This window comes from Eumetopias jubatus, unplaced genomic scaffold (assembly GCF_037043125.1).
Source record: "Eumetopias jubatus isolate StellerSeaLion01/CBP00866 unplaced genomic scaffold, mEumJub1_p1.0 scaffold_17, whole genome shotgun sequence".
In the NCBI taxonomy this organism is placed as follows: Eukaryota; Metazoa; Chordata; class Mammalia; order Carnivora; family Otariidae; genus Eumetopias; species Eumetopias jubatus.
In genome coordinates, this window is record NW_028274823.1 from 88,973,056 (window position 1) to 88,992,771 (window position 19,716).

The 19,716-nt window shown below is 46.8% G+C and overlaps 1 protein-coding gene and 1 pseudogene across 1 annotated transcript in view; one reads left to right on the forward strand and one right to left on the reverse strand.

The window, feature by feature from the left end:
• The window catches only part of LOC148162236 (acrosin-like), a 41,996-nt pseudogene extending 27,000 nt beyond the window's left edge, over positions 1-14,996 (forward strand).
• Positions 14,997-15,520: 524 nt separating this feature from the next.
• Positions 15,521-19,716, reverse strand: part of LOC114204193 (synaptosomal-associated protein 47-like) — a 31,505-nt gene continuing 27,309 nt past the window's right edge. Inside the window, exons 3-4 of the mRNA XM_088019891.1 lie at positions 17,478-17,693; positions 15,521-15,640 (exon numbers count right to left, since the gene is read on the reverse strand). Of these exons, the coding sequence (XP_087876017.1) occupies positions 15,521-15,640; positions 17,478-17,693 (336 nt within the window). The remainder of the gene's footprint in view (positions 15,641-17,477; positions 17,694-19,716) is intronic.

Genomic DNA, 19,716 nt, shown 5'->3' on the forward strand with positions numbered 1-19,716 from the left:
CCCCAGGGCTTTCTCCTTCCAATTTCACCCTCCCTGCAGCTAGCAGCACACTCCATTCCACTGCTCTTGGGTATTCCTGGCCTACCTCAGCTGTCCTTCCTCGGTCACCCACCCCTCACTCACATAGCCCCACCCTCTATGTGGGGTTGCACTCCACCCAGGGGGAAAGCCCCCTGCCTCCAGGAGGCATCATGGCAGCTCCCAGCCCTGGGACCCCGGCAAGGATGCCCTGGACCACTAGAGTAGTCAAGAGATGTCTCTCACCTGAATTCAGGGGGAGGGAGACAAGTGTACTCTTCCTGACAGAGTTAGGGGGACTCTACTGGAGTGGGGTGTCTGGCATGCTGCCGATCCATTCATCCAACAGACCTGCCCTGTCAGACCACCCCACAACTTCCAGCTGGTGATAAGGATTCAGAGGCTTCCCCAGCCCATCCATGTTCTTTCTCCTGAATCCCTCCGCCTCTCCACCATCTCTCCTTTTGGCATCTCTCCTTTTGGCCCCTTTCCCCCTAAGCCGAACTCTAGATTCAGAGCCCTGACTGCCAGCCAGCCTGGGGCTCTCTGGACTTGGTTTTGTACTCGTTTTCTCTCATGGACTCTGGCCATCACTTTCCCCAGGATGCTCTCAGTGCCCCTCACTAGCTGAGGGTGTCCTGGCTGGTCTCCTCCCCTGGCTGCTGGTCATTCTGGCCAAATCCCTCTTTCTCAAAGTAGAGGGGGGAAATGTCTTGTTGATACTGCAGCCCTCATCTCTGGCTTCTGGTAAGAATGACAGGAAGATGTGACATTCCCCACAGGTGCACTGGAACCTCACGGCTGTGTTTGGCCAGACTTCAGTTTGCTTCTTCTAGTTTGGGCACATAACTGGGGCTTCTAGTACTAGCCACGCTCTTGTAGACCCACCACCTGCTCATCCACCAGAATGAAGACGGTCCAGAGACACATGACATAAGACCCCAAATAGGCAAGATGGATAATCAAGAACATTCACCATGCCAAAGTCCAGAAAAATATCATCTTGACAATGCCACACAATCCAAAGATCGCTAAGATCAATGATGACCTAGATGTTGGGATTTCCAATGGGTTTGAAAGGAAGTATTATAAAAATGCTTCCACAAGCTATTGCAGTTGTGATGGAATCAAATGAAAGTAAGTCTCAGGACAGAAAGATATAAAAAAGAATGTAATTAACAATTAGAACTGAAAAAATATAACTAAATTTTTTGCAACGCAGTAAACTGGCTCAGTAGGACAATGTAGATAACAGAGGAGTCAGTACCTTGAAGGTAGAACAACAGAAAGTATCTCATATGAACTAAGAAGAGAAGAAAAAAATCTACAAAAACAAAAATCTATTCATGTCACAAGAATCCCAGAATGAGAAAAAAAGAAATGTAGGGATTAAAACGTATTTGAAAGAAATGTAAAGGAAAAAAAGAAGAATATTTTGAGAAAACATAGCTGATCATCTCCCAAACTTGACAAAAGACATGAGCCTAAAATTTAAGAAAATGAACAAAACCCAAATAGAGGGAATCCAAGACAGTCATCAAGACACATGGTATAGACTAAATTCGGTCCCCCATCCCATTCACATGTTTCAGTTCTAACCCCTATGAAACTGGACCTGTCACCTTGGGAGGAACATAGGTTGAGTTAGGTCACAAGGTTAGGACTCTCATGATGGGGTTAGCATGCTTATGAGAAGAGACACAGAGAGCTTGCACCCTCCATGCACACCTACAAAGAAAGGTTATGTGACCACAAAGGCAGAAGGTGGTTATCAACAAACCTCCAGGAGGATGGGCTTCCTCAGAACCTGACCACACTGATGCCTTATGTTGGACTTCTACCCAGCAGAATTGTGAGAAAATATATTACGGATGTTTAGCCATTTTCTAAACTTAGCATTTGGTGCATTTTTACACAAGACAAGAAAGGAGAATTCATAAGGTATAACACTGGACTTTATCAAGATTAAAACCGTCTGTTGTTGTAAAGATCTTGTTAGGAGGATGAAAAGACAAGCTATAGACTAGGTGAATATATTTTCAAACCACTTATCTGACAAAGAACTTCTATCTATATTATATAAAAAATTAAAACACAACCAGGGGAGAGGAAAAAAAAAACTATCCAAATAGCAAATGGGCAAAAGTCATGAACAGACATTTCAGCAAAGAAAACATGCAGATGGCAAATAAGCACAAGAAAAACTATACATTAGTTGCCATGAGAGAAATGTAAAGGAAAACCTGATTGAGTAATCACTACTACCTACGTGTTAGGAAAGCTCGTTAGATTAAAACAGAGTAAAAACATCAAATGTTGGAAAGAGCCAGATCTCCTACCTTGCTGGTGGGAATGTAAATGGAACAGTCACTCTGGTAAGACAGTTTGACTGGTTATGCAAAAGCAAAACATAAATGCAAAAACCCACTGTCCTGAACCTTTATTCTCGAGAATGAAAATTTAAGATCCCACAAAACAATATGCCAAATATTCACTGTGGGATTATTTGTAGTCTCTAAATCCCGGAAACAAAAATATTCCTCAAAAGGGGAGCAGATGAACAAACTGTGGCATTTCCAAACTAGGGAGCCCAAATCAGTGATAAAAAGTCATAAAGTTAGGATAACACAAAACGTGAATGGATTCCAGGCGTATTATCCCAAATAAAACCAAACAACATCACCGGTCACAGCTGTAGGAGTTCCCTCATGTAACAAAATGCCAATATATCCAAAATGTAAAACACAGGAGTGAATGCCATGGGCAGGGATGGGTAGCATGAAGGAGATCTTTGTGCTGACAGAGTAGTTCCATACCTGGATTGTGCTGTTGAATATATAAATGTCCATGACAAAGTGACAGACCTAGACATGTCCATCATACCACACTGTCAGTGTCCTGGTGCGAATAGTGTTCTGCAGTGATGTAGGATGTTACCTTGGGGCAAAATGTGCCAAGAGTGCCTCTGCGATGGGACATTTCTGTACTATCTGAATCTCTAAATGGACCTAAATCCCTCCCTACCTATAGGATCGCTCTACCTGTCAACACACCTCAGCATAGTTCCCTAAAGCTATCAGTCCCACCCTGGCTCCTGGAAGCTCCAAGCTTCCCCAGGACCCTAATGTGTGGGTGTCAAGCAGCAGTGTAGGAGGCAGGAGGAACCTGGTCTGGTCTGTGACTGGGCAGGTGCTGGGCTGTGATGTGCTGTACCTAAGGGGCAGAGAAGGCCAGGTGTGGGACAGGACAGAGGCAGGACACAGACTGCTCTCCTGAATCTGCTGTTCTGAGTTTGGGAAGGAATCGACAGGGCAAGGACCTGGCTCACAGCCTGCCCTCCCTCCTCTGGACAGCATCCGTCCCCTGGCCTTAGAGATCCCCTCCCCAACCCTGCCGTCTCCTGCATCCTGCTCACACAGCCACCCCCCCAACGTTGCCGGCATTTTACAGGTGAAGAAATGGTGGATCAAGGAGTCAATTGCTCTGCTACAAAGCCCCAAAGTGGGGTCCTAGCACCTTCCAAGATCCTGCTGTGTCCAGAAACATGTGTCTGGTAAGTGGGGTCTGAGCAGGTAGCCACTAGAGGTTAGCAGCTCTGGGATCACACTGTGATCCACTTCCCCATCAAATCCAAGTGACCCGGACTGCAGCAGCCTCCCCCCTGGCTCCTGAAAGCAGCAGCCCTCCTATAAGTTCAGACACCATCCATCTTAGAGATACTAACCTCTCTCATCCCAAGTCCCCCTCATTTTGACCTTCCCTAAAAGACAGGTTTTTCATGGCTCTAATCAGCTTACGCCCTGGTGCTATGAGCAGAGTGCCTTGAGGTCCCCCAAGGAACCATGGCTCTAGGCTCTCTTCCACCTCCACTACAGCCACAGGCAGAACCCAGCTCATTGATATCCACAAGGCACTTGAGCTCCCACATCTTACCTTGAGGTAAGGGGACAAACTCTAGGGAGAAGACAAACCTGGAACCTTACTCTCCTCCTTCCTTCTGTCCAATGCATGACAGAATCTCAGGTCTGCATATTAGAGGTAGACACCTTCCTCCATATCCACAGACACCCGAGTATTCCATATGCACCTGTTCCTGTCTCCTTCTCTTCTTTACTCTGTCCATCCACCCCTCCACATGGAGCAGCAAGTAGTAATCTGTGTCTCCCCCAACTTCTGCAGTGCTTCTGTGGCTCAGAGCAGAGAGCCCACACTCCAGGCTCCTTACTCCAGTCTATACCTACCTCACCCACAGGAGAAAATCATCCAGAGGCAGGGAATGGTCCCCTGCTTCTGGCCGCCCTCCAGCCTGGTTCCCTCATCTTGTCACATTTACTCTTCAGAGGTCTGCATCACACAGGGACATGCAGTCAGGAAATAGTTCTGGTGACCAGAGTTTGCAAACTTTATGCCAGGGCCCAAACACAAATTTGCCATATCATGTGTGATGGGGCTAGGGACAAAAATCATTTTTGCAGAAATACCTACATATGGACATTACAGCTTACTTTTTCCTTCCTTCAGAATGCGGATGACCTCAGCAGCTGACCTTGATTTCCAGAAACCAGGATGTCTAAAAGTGTTGATGGGGATAGGAAGGATGTGTTCAGGGTCAGCTCTGCATAATTCACTTACACTTTCTCAGAGCTGTGGAGGCCACTGCTCACCAACTGGAGAATGTGATGACTTAAAAGGCACAGTAGTGAGAATAATCCAGGCTATACATCACAGTCACACGGGCTGTTTCCTGTACTTATTCTGAAATAATGTTTTTAAGTTATTTAGGCCTCTGAAAAATATTAAAACTCTCACTCCTGGAGATGACCAAACTTTTCCAAGCTCCGCATTTATGGCATCTTGGATGGGAGTGTGCAGGGACATCACCACTTGGATGCCGTTGCCTGGGAGGCAAAAGCTTCCAGCAAGTCCTTGATGTACCCAAAAAATGTCTCTACCTCATAGACCTGAGCCTGCTTCTCACCCCACGACTTGATTTGTTTTTCTATGGTCTCCACCACTCCTTCCAGGATGGAGCACCTCTCCTTCATCTGGAGGACCTTTGCCAATGTGTCCTCTGTATTCAGGGCCTGGGGTCTCTTCTAGAATTCCCTCCAGTCCCCATCTCGTCTCCTGATATGAGTTCTGTTTCAACCCCCCACCTCATCTCCTGCTATGAGTTCTATTTCAAACTCTCCAAACTTTTGGTTTGACTCCACTTTTTGGCTTGGTATCCTTTCCTCTTGAGGGATATTCCCAAAAAGACGAGGGCTACCCAGGTGACAAGGCACAATGACCTTAAGCTGAAGTCTATCCCAGGGCACTGGTGACTCACTTGTCCTGGGGTCGCCTTAGTTAAAGGGCTTCCAGTCAGTTTAGTGTTCTAGGGACTTCTTGGCCCAGTACAGAGCTGAGATGGAGGAGTCATGACCACAGGGCTCCCAGCCAACCTCTGTCCTGGGGACCCAATTGTCCTGTGCTCTATGGGGTGGAGGGTTTTGGGTCAGAGGTCTCCTGCTCAGGCTGATGTCCGAGAGACTCGGCACAGTGTCAAGCTGAATCTGAGTTGGAGTGTCTAAAGGTTCCTGTTTGTCCCAGTGTTGTGAGGACTCAATTGCCCTCTGCTTTCTTGGACTGAAGAGCTCCCAGAGAGAGGACTCCCACTCAGCCCAGTGTCCAGGGCACTCCTTTGCCCACTGTACAACTAGCTTGGTGGTGTCATAGTCTCAGGGCATCTATTGGGCCTGGTGTTCTGGGGAATTCGTTGCCGTTTTCTCAACAGTAGTAGAAGATTCCCCTTCTTTGTCCTAAGTTCCAGGTAGCTCCTTTCTCTGGTGCTGAGTTGGGTAGGGGGGCTTTTGGACTTAAGGCTCCTGCCGGGTCCACTGTCTAGATAATATATTTGTCCACCTCCAGGTCTGGTTGGAGGGGTTTTGGTCAGAGGGCTCCGCAAAATCCTGTGTTTGAGAACCTGATTGCCTTATGCTTTTCTGGGTTGGATAGCTTTTCTTCTGAGGGCTCCTTTGCAGTCTAGAGTCCAGGTGATTCATTTGCCCGTGCCAGACTGTGTTGGAGAGCTCCTAGCCTAAGTGCTCCTGGTGTTCTGGGGACCTGATTACCCTGTGCTTGGCAGGGATGGTGTCCTCATGATCTCAGGGTGCTTGTGTTCAGCCTGGTGTCCAAGCGATTCTTGTGGCCAGTGCTTGGATGTGTTGGAGGGCTCCTCTTCAGAGGACTCTCCCTCAGCCTGGTGTCACTGGTCCTCATTTGGGCAGTGCAGAGCTCGGTTGGAGGTTTCATATTCTTGAGACTCCCAGGAGGCCTGATTTTCTGAGGATTCAATTGCACTCTTCTTTGTTGCATTGGTGGGCATGCACTTGGCCCAGGGTCTTGATGATTCCTTTGCCTTGTACAAAGCTGAGATGGAGGGCCCATGGTCCTAAGGCTCCTGGTCACCCTTCTGTGCAGATGACTTGATTGCCTTGTGCCAAGCTTGGTCGGAGGGGGTTTGGTCCTGGCAAGTCTGGTTTTCTGGGGACTTGACTGCCCTATGTCTCTCCCACAAGTAGACAACAAAAAGAAATAAAAGGTATCTAGGAGGTCCTCCATGGGAGAATCTGAGCTAACATCATCTTGTGCCTGATTTTTTGACTGCCTGTCTCCACAGGCAGTGCTGGCTTTGCGTTATTTCCCTGTTTTCCCATGCATCATAATGCAGGGCATAAAGTAGGCGCTCAACAAATATTTGTCACATGGTGGTCACTCTTCCCTCTCATAAAGGACATTTTTATTCCCCTTCCCAGCCCAGCCTTCTGTGGGCCACACAGATGCAGTATCTGCCTTGTGGGATGCCTGTCTATGGCTTCCCACCTGACCCAAGCTAAGAGCACTGCCTGTGACTTTCAAGAATAACATCCTCAGAATGCAGCAGCTGGATTACAGCTGAGTCTGGGAAACCTTGTTTGTCTCAGTGTGAAATAGTCCAAGCAGGTCCAAGACAGCTCTAGAAAAAGACTTGATAAGACCCTGTGTGAAGTAATGAATGTGCTCTGTGTATGTGTTTTGGGGTGGGGACAATGGTGCGCAGAGCAGAAGAGAAGAAATGCCTGAATTCTAAATGAATGGGGAGGTCAGTCAGAAGAAGGGTGACCCGTCCCTGTACTGTCAAGTAGAGTAATCGTGGTTTGGTAGACAGCTTTGACCCAGGCCATGCATGGCTGCAGGCCATAAGGTGCGTTCGCCTGCAGAGTGAAGAGTCTCTTCAGCTCTGTCCCTTGCTAGGATGAGACGCAGGGTAGGGAGGCACCGTGTGGTTGGGGATGCATGCTGTGCACCCAGAGTTCTAACCCTGGTTTCCCCACTGAGTGAGTGGGCAGACAAGCCCGTCAAGCTTACCATCTTTAGAATGGGGGTGATCAAAGCATTATAATGTGCTTAAACAGTGTCTGGTAGGGACACATGGGTGGCTCCATTGGTTAAGCGTCTGCCTTTGGCCCAGGTCATAATCCCAGGATTCTGGGATCGAGTCCCACATCGGGCTCCCTGCTCAGCAGAGAGTCTGCTTCTCCCTCTGCCTCTGCCACTCCCCCCACCCGCGCTCATGCACTTTTGCACTCTCTCTCTCAAGTAAATGAAGTCTTTAAAAAAAAAAAAAAAACAGCATCTGGTATATAGTAAGTGCTCAATAAATGTTAGCTATTATTCTGTGATTCTATGACAGAGAGAGAGGGATTTTCCTACAAGTAAGAAATAGAAAGGATCGAGTTTTAATTTTTTTGAAATCATTTAAGGAAAAATACCCAATGAAGTTATCTTCAGGGTACTTTGGCACTCAAAAGATATCACCAGGAAGAAAAATTACAATTATAATTCTGTACTATTTTAACAGTATAATTGTGTATTTTTTTTGAAAAAATGTTTTGTGGAAGTGCCAAGTCAATAGGCCATGAACTCAACTTGAGTTCAAGGTTCCCCTAGCTTTCCTTATGTGTTCCTCGGAAAAACTACAGAAAACGTCATTGGGGTTCAGTCCCCTAGGGCAACACGCTGGGTAATAGAGTGAGCATTTAGTTCTCAAACTGGTATTCGTGCGTCCAGAGACTGCGATCTCCTGAGACCCTGGCCCAGAGGGTCTTGGTGGCCAGCGATGTGGGCAGAATACAACCTCTCCCCAAAGCACAATGTTTAAGTAAGCATTGGTGGGGTGGGGCGACGGCAACGAACAAGGGAAACAGATACTATCAGAGTTTCTCAAAAGCTCTGGAATTTTTTTTAAGAGTTATTCTTTTGAGAGAGAGAGAGAGTGTAAGAGCTCAAGCAGAGGGAGGGACAGAGGGAGAGAATCTCCAGCAGACCCTCCCTGGGGCACGGAGCTCCACGCGGGGCTTGGCTCCATCCCACAGCCCCAAGAACGTGACCTAAGCCGAAACCAAGAGTTGGACGCTCAGCCAACTGAGGCACCCAGGAGCCCCTGGAACTAATTTTTTAAAATAATATTTTGAGGTGAAATTCACATACAATAAACCGTTTCAGAGCAAACAATTCAGTGGCATTTAGTATAATTCCCAGTGTTGTGCAACCACCAGCTCTGCGTAGTTCCAGAACCTCTCTGTGCCCCACAGTAAAATCCCACACCCATGTAACAGCTTCTCCCCATTCCACCCCCTCTCAGCCCCTGGAACCGCCAGTCTGCTGTCTTTATGGATTTGTGTGCTCTGAATATTCCACGTAAGTGGAACCACATGGTGTGTGACTGTTTTATTGTGCTGAAATACATACAACATACATTTTATTCGTTCAAACCATTCATCCTTACAGCCCCTTCCATCCTGTGACTCTGAAACTCTGTCGCTATTACACAGTGACTCCGACTCTCCCCCTAGCCCCTGACTGCCAACTTTACGTCCTGTCCTCATGGGTGTGACTACACCAAGGGCCTCATATAGTTAGAATCACACAGTATTTGTCTTTTTGGGATTGGTTTATTTAACTTACTGTAAAGTCCTCAAGATTTTATCGATGTTGTAGTATGTGTCAAAAGTTTCTTCCTTTTTAAGGCTAAATATTATTCCATTGCATGGATATACCACTATTTGTGTATCCATTTTTCTGTTGATGGACATTTGTACTGTTTCCATCTTTTGGCTTTTGCAAATAGTGCTGCTATGAGCATGTGTTTACACGTTTTTGTGTGTGCAATATTTTCATTTCTTTGAGTATATACCTAAGAGTAGAATTTCAGGTTCATATGGTAATTCTATGTTTAACTTTTTAATGAGCCACCAAACTGTTTTCCACAGTAGCTGAACCATTTTACATTCCCACCGGTAATGTACAAGGGTTCCAATTTTTCCACACCCTTACCAACAGTTGTTATTTTCTTTTTTTAAATTATTGTAGTCATTCTAATGAGTATGAAGTGATATTTCATTGTAGTTTTGGTGTGCATTTCCCTAATGACTACTGATGCTGAGTATCTTTTTGCATATTTGTTGGAAAAAAAAGTCTATTCAATTTTTAAATTGGGCTGTTTATATTTTTGCCCATTTTTAAATTGGGCTGTTTATATTTTTGTTGTTGTGTCCTAAGAGTTCTTTATATATTCTGGATATTAGACTCCTCAGATATATGATTTGCAAATATTTTGTTCCTTTCGCTTTCTTGATAGTGTCCTTTGATGCACAAAATTTTTATTTTTAATGAAGTTAAATTTATATATTTTTTGTTGTTCATGCTTTTGGTATCATATCTAAGAAATTGTTCCATCTGCAAGATCATGAAGGTTTACCTTTATGTTTTCTACTAAGAGTTTTATTTTAGTACTTATATTCATATCATTGATCCATTGTAGTTAATTTTTGTGTATGATATGAGATAGGGAGCCAACTTTCTTCTTTGTATGGGGATATCCACTTTTACCAGAACCATTTGTTGAAAAAATCATTTTTTCCTTATTGAATAGTCTTGGAACCCAGGTTGAAAGCCAATTGGCTGTAGTTGTATAGGTTTATTTCCGGATCTTCAATCCTTTTCTGTTAGTCTGTATGTCTGTCTTTATGCTAGAATCACACGGTTTTAATTACTGTAGTTTTGTAGTGGGTTTTGAAATCAGGAAGTGTGAGTCCTCCAACATTGTTCTTCTTCTTTAAATTTTTTTATTCTTATGTTAGTCACCACACATCATTATTTTAATTTAAATTTTTTGTTATGTTAATCACCATACATCATTAGTTGGATGTAGTGTTCCACGATTCATTGTTTGTGCATAACACCCACTGCTCCACGCAGAACGTGCCCTCTTTAATACCCATCAACAGGATATCCCATCCCCTCTAGAACCCTCAGTTTGTTTTTCAGAGTCCATCGTTTCTCATGGTTCATCTCCCCCTCCGATTTACTCCCCTTCATTCTTCCCCTCCTGCTATCTTCTTCTTTTTTTTTTCCTTAACATATATTGCATTATTTGTTTCAGAGGTACAGATCTGTTGACTGCTTTGGGAATTATGGACACTTTCACAGTATTAATTATTCCAGTCCATGAGCATAGTATGTATTTCCATTTGCTTGTGTCATCTTTAGTTTGTTTGTTTGTTTGTTTGTTTTAATCAAGGTCTGATAGTTTTCAGAGTACAAGTCTCTCATTTCCTTGGTTAAATTGATCCCTAAAGTATTTTATTATTTTTGGTACATCCGTAAATGGGATTTTTTTTCTAAATTTCTCTTGCTGCCACTTTGTTATGGGTGTTCATATTCTTAAACTACTTCTAGCTTCAGTTTTGGAAGGTTGGGTGTTTTGAGTATTTTGTCTATTTCATATAAGTTGTCCCATTTATTGGTGTAAAGTTGGGTATGATATCCCCTAAAAGGCTTTCCAGGGGATCTATGGTGATGCCTCCCTTTTTATTCCGGATAATGGTAATGTGCATTTTCTTTGCTTTATTCTTTTTTTAAGATTTTATTTATTTATTTGACAGAGAGCGAGAGGGCACAAGCAGGGGGAGCAGGAGAGGGAGAGGGAGAAGCAGCCTCCCCACAGAGCAGGGAGCCTGATGCGGGGGATCCGTGGGATCATGACCTGAGCCAAAGGCAGACGCTTAACCGACTGAACCACCCAGGCACCCTTCTTTGTTTTATTCTCGTTCATGTCTTTTAAGGGTTTAATATTTAAAAATGACTTCAAAGAACCAACGTTTGGCTTTGTTAATATTTTTTTTGTTTTGTTTTCAGTTTCATTGATTTCTGCTTTTCCGTTCTTCTACTCTGGTTTTAATTTATAACTTTTCACAACAGAAGCTTAAATCACTGATTATAAACCTTTCTGAGAAGTTTTCAAATACATGCTTTGAGAAGTATAAATTTTCCTCGTGACTGCTCTATTTGCATCCTGCCATTTCCTGCATATTGTTTTGTTTCATTCACTTCCGATATTGTCCAATTCCCTTTATTTAGAATTGTACTTAATCTCCAAATATTTGAGAACTTTCTATTAGTCTTTTGTCATTAATTTCAGATTTCATTTCTTTGGGGACAGATGGTATACTTGAAATTTATTGAGACGTGTTATACTCTTTTCTTAAAGTCCTGAATATACTTTAAAAGAGTGTGCATTCAGCGGTTGGATGATGTTTCCATAAATACCAGTCAGCCTGAGTGGATTAAATAGTGTTTATATTCTTACTCATCATTTTTGTCTTCTTGCTGTGTTAATTATGGAGAGAAATTTGTTGAAATCTACAACCGTGATTGTCTATTACTCCTTTTAGTTTTGTTAAATTTTGCTTAATGAATTTTGAAATTGTGTTAGATATACATGTTTAGTATTAAGTCTTTTTGTCAAATTGACTCTCTTATTATTATGTATTGTCTGTCTTTATCCCTGGTAACACTCCCTGTCTTAGAGTTTATTTTCGGCACAATATGTCTTTTTTCCAGTCCCTTTGCTTTTGATGTTTCTGTGTCCTTATATTTCAATGTCTCTTATAAACAAGACATAGCTGTGTCTTGGTGGTTTTTTCTTTAATCCAGGCTGACAGTCTGCCTTTAAATTAGAGGATTTAGTCTATTTACATTTAGTATAATTACTAATATGGTTGAGTCTAACTCCACCATCTTGATATTTATTTTCTTTTTTTTAAAGATTTTATTTATTTATTAGAGAGAGAGAATGAGAGATAGAAAGCACGAGAGGGAAGAGGATCAGAGGGAGAAGCAGACTCCCTGCTGAGCAGGAAGCCTGATATGGCACTCAATCCCGGGACTCCAGGATCATGACCTGAGCCAAAGGCAGTTGCTTAACCAACTGAGCCACACAGGTGCCCTTGATATTTATTTTCTGTTGATAGCATTTGATCTTTGTTCCTTTGCTTTTCTTTTCCTGTTTTTTTTTTTTTTTTTTTTTTTTTTTTTTGCTACAAGGTAGATCTCTTTGTATTCATGGGTACGTTACAGTGGTGCCATCCACTGTGGTAGCCACTAGTCACATGTATTTAAGTTGAAAATTCAGTCCCTCGTTATATCAGCCACACTCTGGATGCCCAGTAGCCACACATGCTTGTTACCACATTGGAAAGGAGAGATTACGGCAGAAAGTTCCAGATTGAGGTCAGGATTTATTTTGAGTCAGAATTACCCAGGGTCCAATGTGAAAAGGGCATCGTCCTAGTCAGGAGACGTGTGTTCATGTTTTGTGTTTACTACTGATGGGCTTTGTGTCCGTAGGCCTACGAGATCCTGCTCTTAGCCTCAGTTTTCTTTTCTAAAACACACGGATAGTAATTCCTGCTCTTCCGCTTCACGGAGTGCTTGTGGAAAAGAACACTACAAAATGGTTAACAGTTTTCAGGAAAACATTAAAACTCAGTTGACTGTGTTTCTGTGTTTTGTTTGGTCTTTAGGTTGCTGACGGAGCTGGAGTCCCCTTCTTGGTGGCCCTTTAGCTCCAAGCTTTGGAAGATGCCAGCAGAAACAACGCCCAAGGAGGGCACCTCAATGGCTAGTCCCAAAGCTCTTGGAAAAGAAGGGGTAGTGGTCCGAATTCCTGCTGTTATCTCCCAGGGAACAGCATCTCATGTTAAATCAGGAAGTCTTACCATCCTTGTGTCCAGGTTGGAAATCCATGACTCGAGTTCTTTGCTCATGCACAGATTTGAAAGAAAAGATATAGACGACATTACGGTTCACACACCTTATGAATTTAGAATCCAGAAACAGCCTCACAGAAGTAGGGCCAACTGATTTTTAACAAAGGTGCAAAAGCAATTCAATGGAGGAATGACAGCCTTTTCAACAAATAGTGCCAATGGAATATCTTTAAGGAAAAAAATAACCCTTTACTCTACACCCTCACAACTTAAACAAAAGTTAGTTCAAAACTAATCACAGACTTAAGTATCCAGAACTGAGCTGAGGGGTTTAACGGGGGATAAAAAGCAATGAGGGGGACTTAGAGCCGTACTGTGGGGAAATGAAATGTGTGTCCTGGATTTGAGTGTAGAGAGGAAAACCTTGGTCCGAATCCAAGACACACCACATCCCTACCAGCATGTTTGGGCAAGTGGTGCTCCAGGCTCTTGATTGGAGGCAAGGTGAGTCACAGCGCTTAACACAGGAAGTCACTGTGGGGTGTAAAGGAGGTGACACATACTGGCTGTAGCTGTGAATAATCATCTGGCATCAACACACATTCCTGCAGCCACATCTGTTCATCCTCCATGCACTGCCCCTCCTCTTCACCTGCATATGCCTCCAACACCCCACATCCTTCACATGTGTCTGAGGAGAGGCCAGGGGCATTGACTTTCATGGATTTTAGGTTGAAGTAGAGCATTTCAGGATGATGGGGGTTCCGTGGAGGGAGGAGGCAGGGCTTTCCCAAAACGTGTCTTCTGTGATCGATGACCACCGAGCCGCCTGGCTGTAGCCTACAGGATCGCACCTACACTGCAGGAGGCCCGTGGGAACCTCATCGACCTCGACTTATGTAACTCCACCCAGTGGTACAACGGGTGCATTCCTTCAATGTGTGTGCAGGGTACCCTGAAGGCAAGATCAACACCTGCCAGGTAGCTTCCCTTGGGCGCCCCTTTCCCTGCCAACACCTCTTTTGTGAATCCCTGAACTCCTCTCCCTCCAGGGCCCTGCTTCAGTGACCCTTTCCCTGGTCCCATCTTTTTTTTTCTTAAAAATTTTATTTATTTGAGAGAGAGAATGAGATAGAGAGCATGAGAGGGGAGAGGGTCAGAGGGAGCAGACTCCCCGCTGAGCAGGGAGGCCAATGCGGGACTCGATCCCGGGACTCCAGGATCATGACCTGAGGCGAAGGCAGTCGCTTAACCAACTGAGCCACCCAGGTGCCCACCCTGGTCCCATCTTCTAGCAGTGAGGATGGGAGGTGATACCTGGGGCCCCTACAAAGAACCAGTCACCACACAGAGAGCTTTATCCCACCCCACGATCTGGGGTGACTTCTGTGTCCTTCTGGGCAGGGGGACAGCGGCGGGCCTCTCATGTGCAGAGACAACGTGGCCAACACCTATGTAGTCGTGGGAGTCACAAGCTGGGGGGTAGGCTGTGCCCGAACTAAGCGCCCTGGAGTCTACGTGGCCACCTGGCCCTATCTGAACTGGACTGCTTCCAAGATCGGTTCTAATGCCTTTCACATGGCTCAATCACCCACCCCTCCCCATCCAACTTCTCAAGCAATCCCGGCTAGACAACCCTCTGCCCGCCCTTCTGCTCACCCTCCTTGGTACTTCCAATGCCCTCCTTGACCTGCTCCCAGCCCCCCTGCATCTTGACTTCGACCAAAACCCCTGGCCCCAACCCCACCCCCTCCCCCACCTATCACTAAAGCTCCCCAAGTACTTTCTTTTGCCAAGCGACTACAGCAACTCACAGAGATCTTGAAGGGGAAGACCTTTTCTAATGCAAAGGGGTATTAGGAAATGGAGACCACAGATCTCCCAGAACTGACTGCCGCCTCCTGATCCAACCCCACTCCCAACAGACCCAGTGAGCCCTTTACTCCCAAGAAAACAAAGATGAAATAAATAAATATAAATATAGATATATAATTCTTTCTGGACTTCTTCCTACCTGCCCTCCCCGACTCAATCCAAACCCTCCCCCAGCATATCTGTCCTCCCTCTGTCACCCTCCAACAGGGTGGAATTGCTTGTGTGTCAGGGGTCATTGTGGTTTCCTAAATCTTGATTTTTGTAGTTGGAACAAGGCGATCTGAGGTGACAGGCCAGGTATGGTCTGGATCTCACACTCAAAGTCTCTGCTTATTAAATCAGTGCAGGTGGGCCCTAGAGCACTTCTGTGAGGTGAGCTGACTCAGAAGGAGGGGTGTGGGTCTGAGTCCATTGGAAGAATGACCCCAGTCTGAAGTTTTGTAGCATGGCCATCTGATGCTCAGTCCACATGGCCAACCCCAGGCAGGAGTCTGCCCTCAACCAGAATTGCTTATGTCCATCTGTAAATTCCTGAGAAAGAGATCTCGATGGCCTCAGGTCAACTGCCCACTCTGGTCAGGGCCCAGATCTAGCATAAATGCTGGATTAGCCACTTGAGAATTAAAGATGGCAGGCTCCAGAAAGAAACCCCCGGGCTCCTGGCTGGGCAGTTGCTGCAACAAGCAACAGTCTCATACCTGTTCACCTGTTCACTGTGTGCACATGTTTCAAGTGCAAGATGGTCCTATGTTCTGGTTGCAAAGACAGATGGCAGAGGGTACAGGAGCATGAGGGAGGAACTTTGGGTGAGGAAGACCAAGGACGCTGTCTTTTCCTGCTGGGGTTGCAACAGGGACTGATGAAGCAGGCATGAGTATTTTCAGGATTCGTCAGTCTGTCTGGGTTCAAACACACCCCCTGCTTTACCCCTCATCAGCTATGTGGCCTTGGGAATATGGCCGTAGGGTTGTGTGACAATGAAATTAGGACAGATGTGAAGCTTTCAGAGCAGAGCGTGACACGCCATACATGCTTATAGATGTGGGCTCTAGAGCCAGCTGGTGATGCGATGCTGGGTAACCTTATACTTATGCAGGGGCACTCGGGTGTATATTGCCTGTGCCCTTATGAGCCACTTATGACTCTATGTCATCTCCTTACGGCAGCTATGTTCAGGGCCACACCTCCCATTCCCACCTGGAAAGACTATTTGACAAGTTGTATATAGGCAAGCTTTCTCTCCAGTAAAACAGGACAAAACAACAATCAATGTGAGACACAGTGTTCTGTAGGCCTAAGCTCTAATCGCTGAATGACAGACCACACAACCAAAGACATCTAATGTGCATTCCTGATCACCTACCTCATGCCTCCACCTTCCCCTTCACTTTTTACCCTGCTGCAACCAGTAGCTGCCTCTTTCTCTCTCAATGTGGGCATTCTCCAGACCCTCTTCTCTAGGGTTATTTCAATCTCTAGTAGTTTCAAGTAGCTCCTAAATAGTGATGACGCCAAATCTGCACCTCCACCAACATTGCTTCCCTTGGCAGCAGACTCGGGCAATGGCCTACCAGATTTGGACTAGTAGGTTCTGCCACACAGGGACAAATAACATATGAAAAACGAATACGTAATTCTTGCCCACCCCAAACATCAGTTGGTGCCCACACCTAGGTGTGACATCATCTCTAGCTGTTTCTTTTCTCCTCACTGCCAAATACAACTTTTCAAACTGTATTAAGAACGCACAACAGCACCGATTCTGAGCCACTGGGGCACACAGAAATGATGCCTTCAGGCTCGATTCCCCATGAGCAGACCTTGTGCTGGGCTCAGAGGAAAGGAGACACAATGTTGGCAGAGTCTCCTGTGGCAAGAGCTAGGACGGGTGTGCACCCCGTCGGGGTGGAAAATGCCCACAGGACCCAGAGTTCCCTGACGGTACCGCTGCTCAGGTAGGGCTGAGCCTTGTTGACCCAGGTACCCTCATCTCATGACCCGTGTATGGCAAGTGGTAGGTGGTTGGTGAGCACAGCGAGGGGCTGCCCCTTCCATCTCCCCCTGGAGCAGAGGGACCTGTTCCAAAGCCAAACCCAGACCTAAACTCCAGGCTCGAAGACCGTCAACAGCTGGCGCTCCGCCATCCACTTCGCAAGGCCTCTTTCATTCGACCAACATCTTTTGGGTACCGGACACATCTGGGAACCAACCTTCCCCGTCAGGCTGGACTGCCCTCCCCCCACACCAATGAATGAACCCAACGATCCGTGCTTCTCCCGCCCGGGGCCCAAGGACGGTGGATCCCAAGGCTGGGCCTGCCACCTGAGGGAAACGAGGTACGACCCCGGACTCCCCCGGTGGGCCCGCCGGCGGCCAGCCATGTCCCCGTCGGCGCCCGTCCCCCGCCCCGCCCCGCCCGGCCCCGTCCCCGGTCCCGCTCCGCCCCGGTCCCGCCCCGCCCCGGTCCCGCCCCGGAGCCCTCCGCCCAGCCGGGTTCTCTGGGCGCCGCACTCCGCTTCCGGCTCCGTTCGCGTCCTCGCAGCTGCTAGGCAACCGCACAAGGACCCGCAGGAGGGCTGCCCGGCCCGAGGCCTGAAGGACCCCTCCGCGGTACGGGCTGGCTAGCGCGGTGCCGGGAGGGCGGGCGGGAGGTGCCCGGGATGGCCGGGCCCGGGTAGGGCTGCTTGGCCGCTGGGTCGGCGGGCGGCGGGCGGGCCTCCTGCGGTGCTGAGGGGCGGGGACACGGGTAAATGCAGCTGGGCCGTGTTTCCCTCTTTGGTGTAGGCATTTGTAGTTTGTGGCCTTTTCGTGTCTTCTTTAGTAAAATACTTAGAAATCCCAGGGCGCCTGGGTGGCTCAGTCTGTTAAGCCTCGGACTTCAGCTCAGGTCAGGATCTCCGGGTCCAGGGCCGGAGCCCCGCCGGGATCCCAGGTCAGTGGAGAGCCTACTTCTCCCTCTCCCCCGCCCCTCCCCCTGCTCACTCTCTATTCCAAATACATAAAATTCTTAAAAAAATATTTAGACATCCCGCAGTTGAAAGTTTCCTCAATTATCAGTGGCTGTATGAAGCAAAGACTAAAAGTACACATGAAAAGTGTAAAAACAAATTTGCATTTGGTTTGGTTGAATAACTTGCTCCTGATTATGTCCTCATCAAGGACGCGCAAGTCCTGTGCTGCATTATTTGGTTGTCACTTTTGGTTTTGTTAAATAGCCGAGGCCTTTGTAACTCTTACCACGTGCTGTCGGGCTGGGTCACTGTGTCTATGTCTGAAAATCTCTATATGAAGCACTAAAGTAGGATAAGAAATTACAGCAGCACCATTTTGATGAGTCCAAATGTTTTCAAGGTTGGAAATAAATCTTGACTCAGTGAAAAGAAGCTGAAGACATACAGAAAACACATAGGAAATGACTGAAGTGAGTCCTTCCTGCTCATTTACATTAGAAGTAATGAGCGGATGTCTCCAGTTAAAGGCGGAGCTTGGGTTAGGATTAGGTTTAAAAGACAAGATCCAGCTGCATGCTGTCTCCAGGAGGGTCACCTGGGACCCAGTGACACAAAGAGGGTTAAAGTGGGAGGGTGGAAAAGATCCTCCATACAGACATTAACCAGTGGAGACGTGGTGTGCCATCCCCATATCAGACAAGATGGACCCTAAGTCAAGGCCCTTGGAAGAGGCGGGTGAGAGTGAGGGATTGTCTGGGCCGTGTTTAAGAAGAGAGACCCGGAGCCCCTTCAGGAAGCCGGTCCAAACGGGGTCTGACTGCTGGCAGTCTAAAGGTGCTGCTGAGAGAGATTTTCAGGGGTGTAACCCTTTCCCCGGGAGGTATGCAGATTCCACAGACCTGTGGGCCTCAGGCTGCCCTCTGCAGGCTGAAGGATGTGTGGTGTGTGTGCACAAGCTGGGCAGATGTGGGGAGCCAGGGAGCTGGAATAGGGCAGCTCTAGGGAGAGGCCCTGCCCTAGGAGCGGGCTGCTTGGAGCACCGGATATCTGCATAATTCCAACTGCACATATTCCCCCTAAAGGCCCAGCCGGAGGAAGCTGCACATCCTTGCCATTATGGGGCTCCACAGACTCGCTGGGGTACCCTTCAATGAAACAGCTGCGAGCACTGATTGCTGTGCAAGTCAGCATCCCCAGTGTGCAATCAGTTCAAACGTGGAAATCTGCCACCATGCAACGATTTTCAGGGGTGTGCCCCCTCCTTTCAGAATGGCACGTTGTTGAGGAGGTCGGAACTCCACTGGCTTGTAGGGTCCTGGACACACAAAACTGGTTGATCACTGCATACTGCACACACACGTCCCACACGGGGATGTACCCAGGGATCTGTACAGCGAGAAGTTCAGAAGGAGCCTGGTTTCAGGAGCGGGCTGTTGGGGGTACGTGGAATCTATCCATTTCCAAGCCTGTACTAACTCAAATGTACCTATTTCCTTTGAAGCCTGAGCTGGAGGAGAGTGGATTCCTTGGCCGGTGCAGCGGATTAAATGTTAGATAACGTGTTATCTCCATATAATAGACACCTGTGAGGACTGACAAAGCTGGGGATCGAACAGGCAGACGGTCGTGGGGCTGACAGTCACCACATTAAAACTGCTGCCAAAGAAATAGTTGTGGGGCTTTGATCCCAACAGCCAGGTGACCAGCAGATGGGTTGGGACCAGGTTGTCCTCCACAGGCCTGAGAGACCCCAGCTGACAGTGGCAGACTGGGGAGGTACCTACTGTTTATGCACAAAA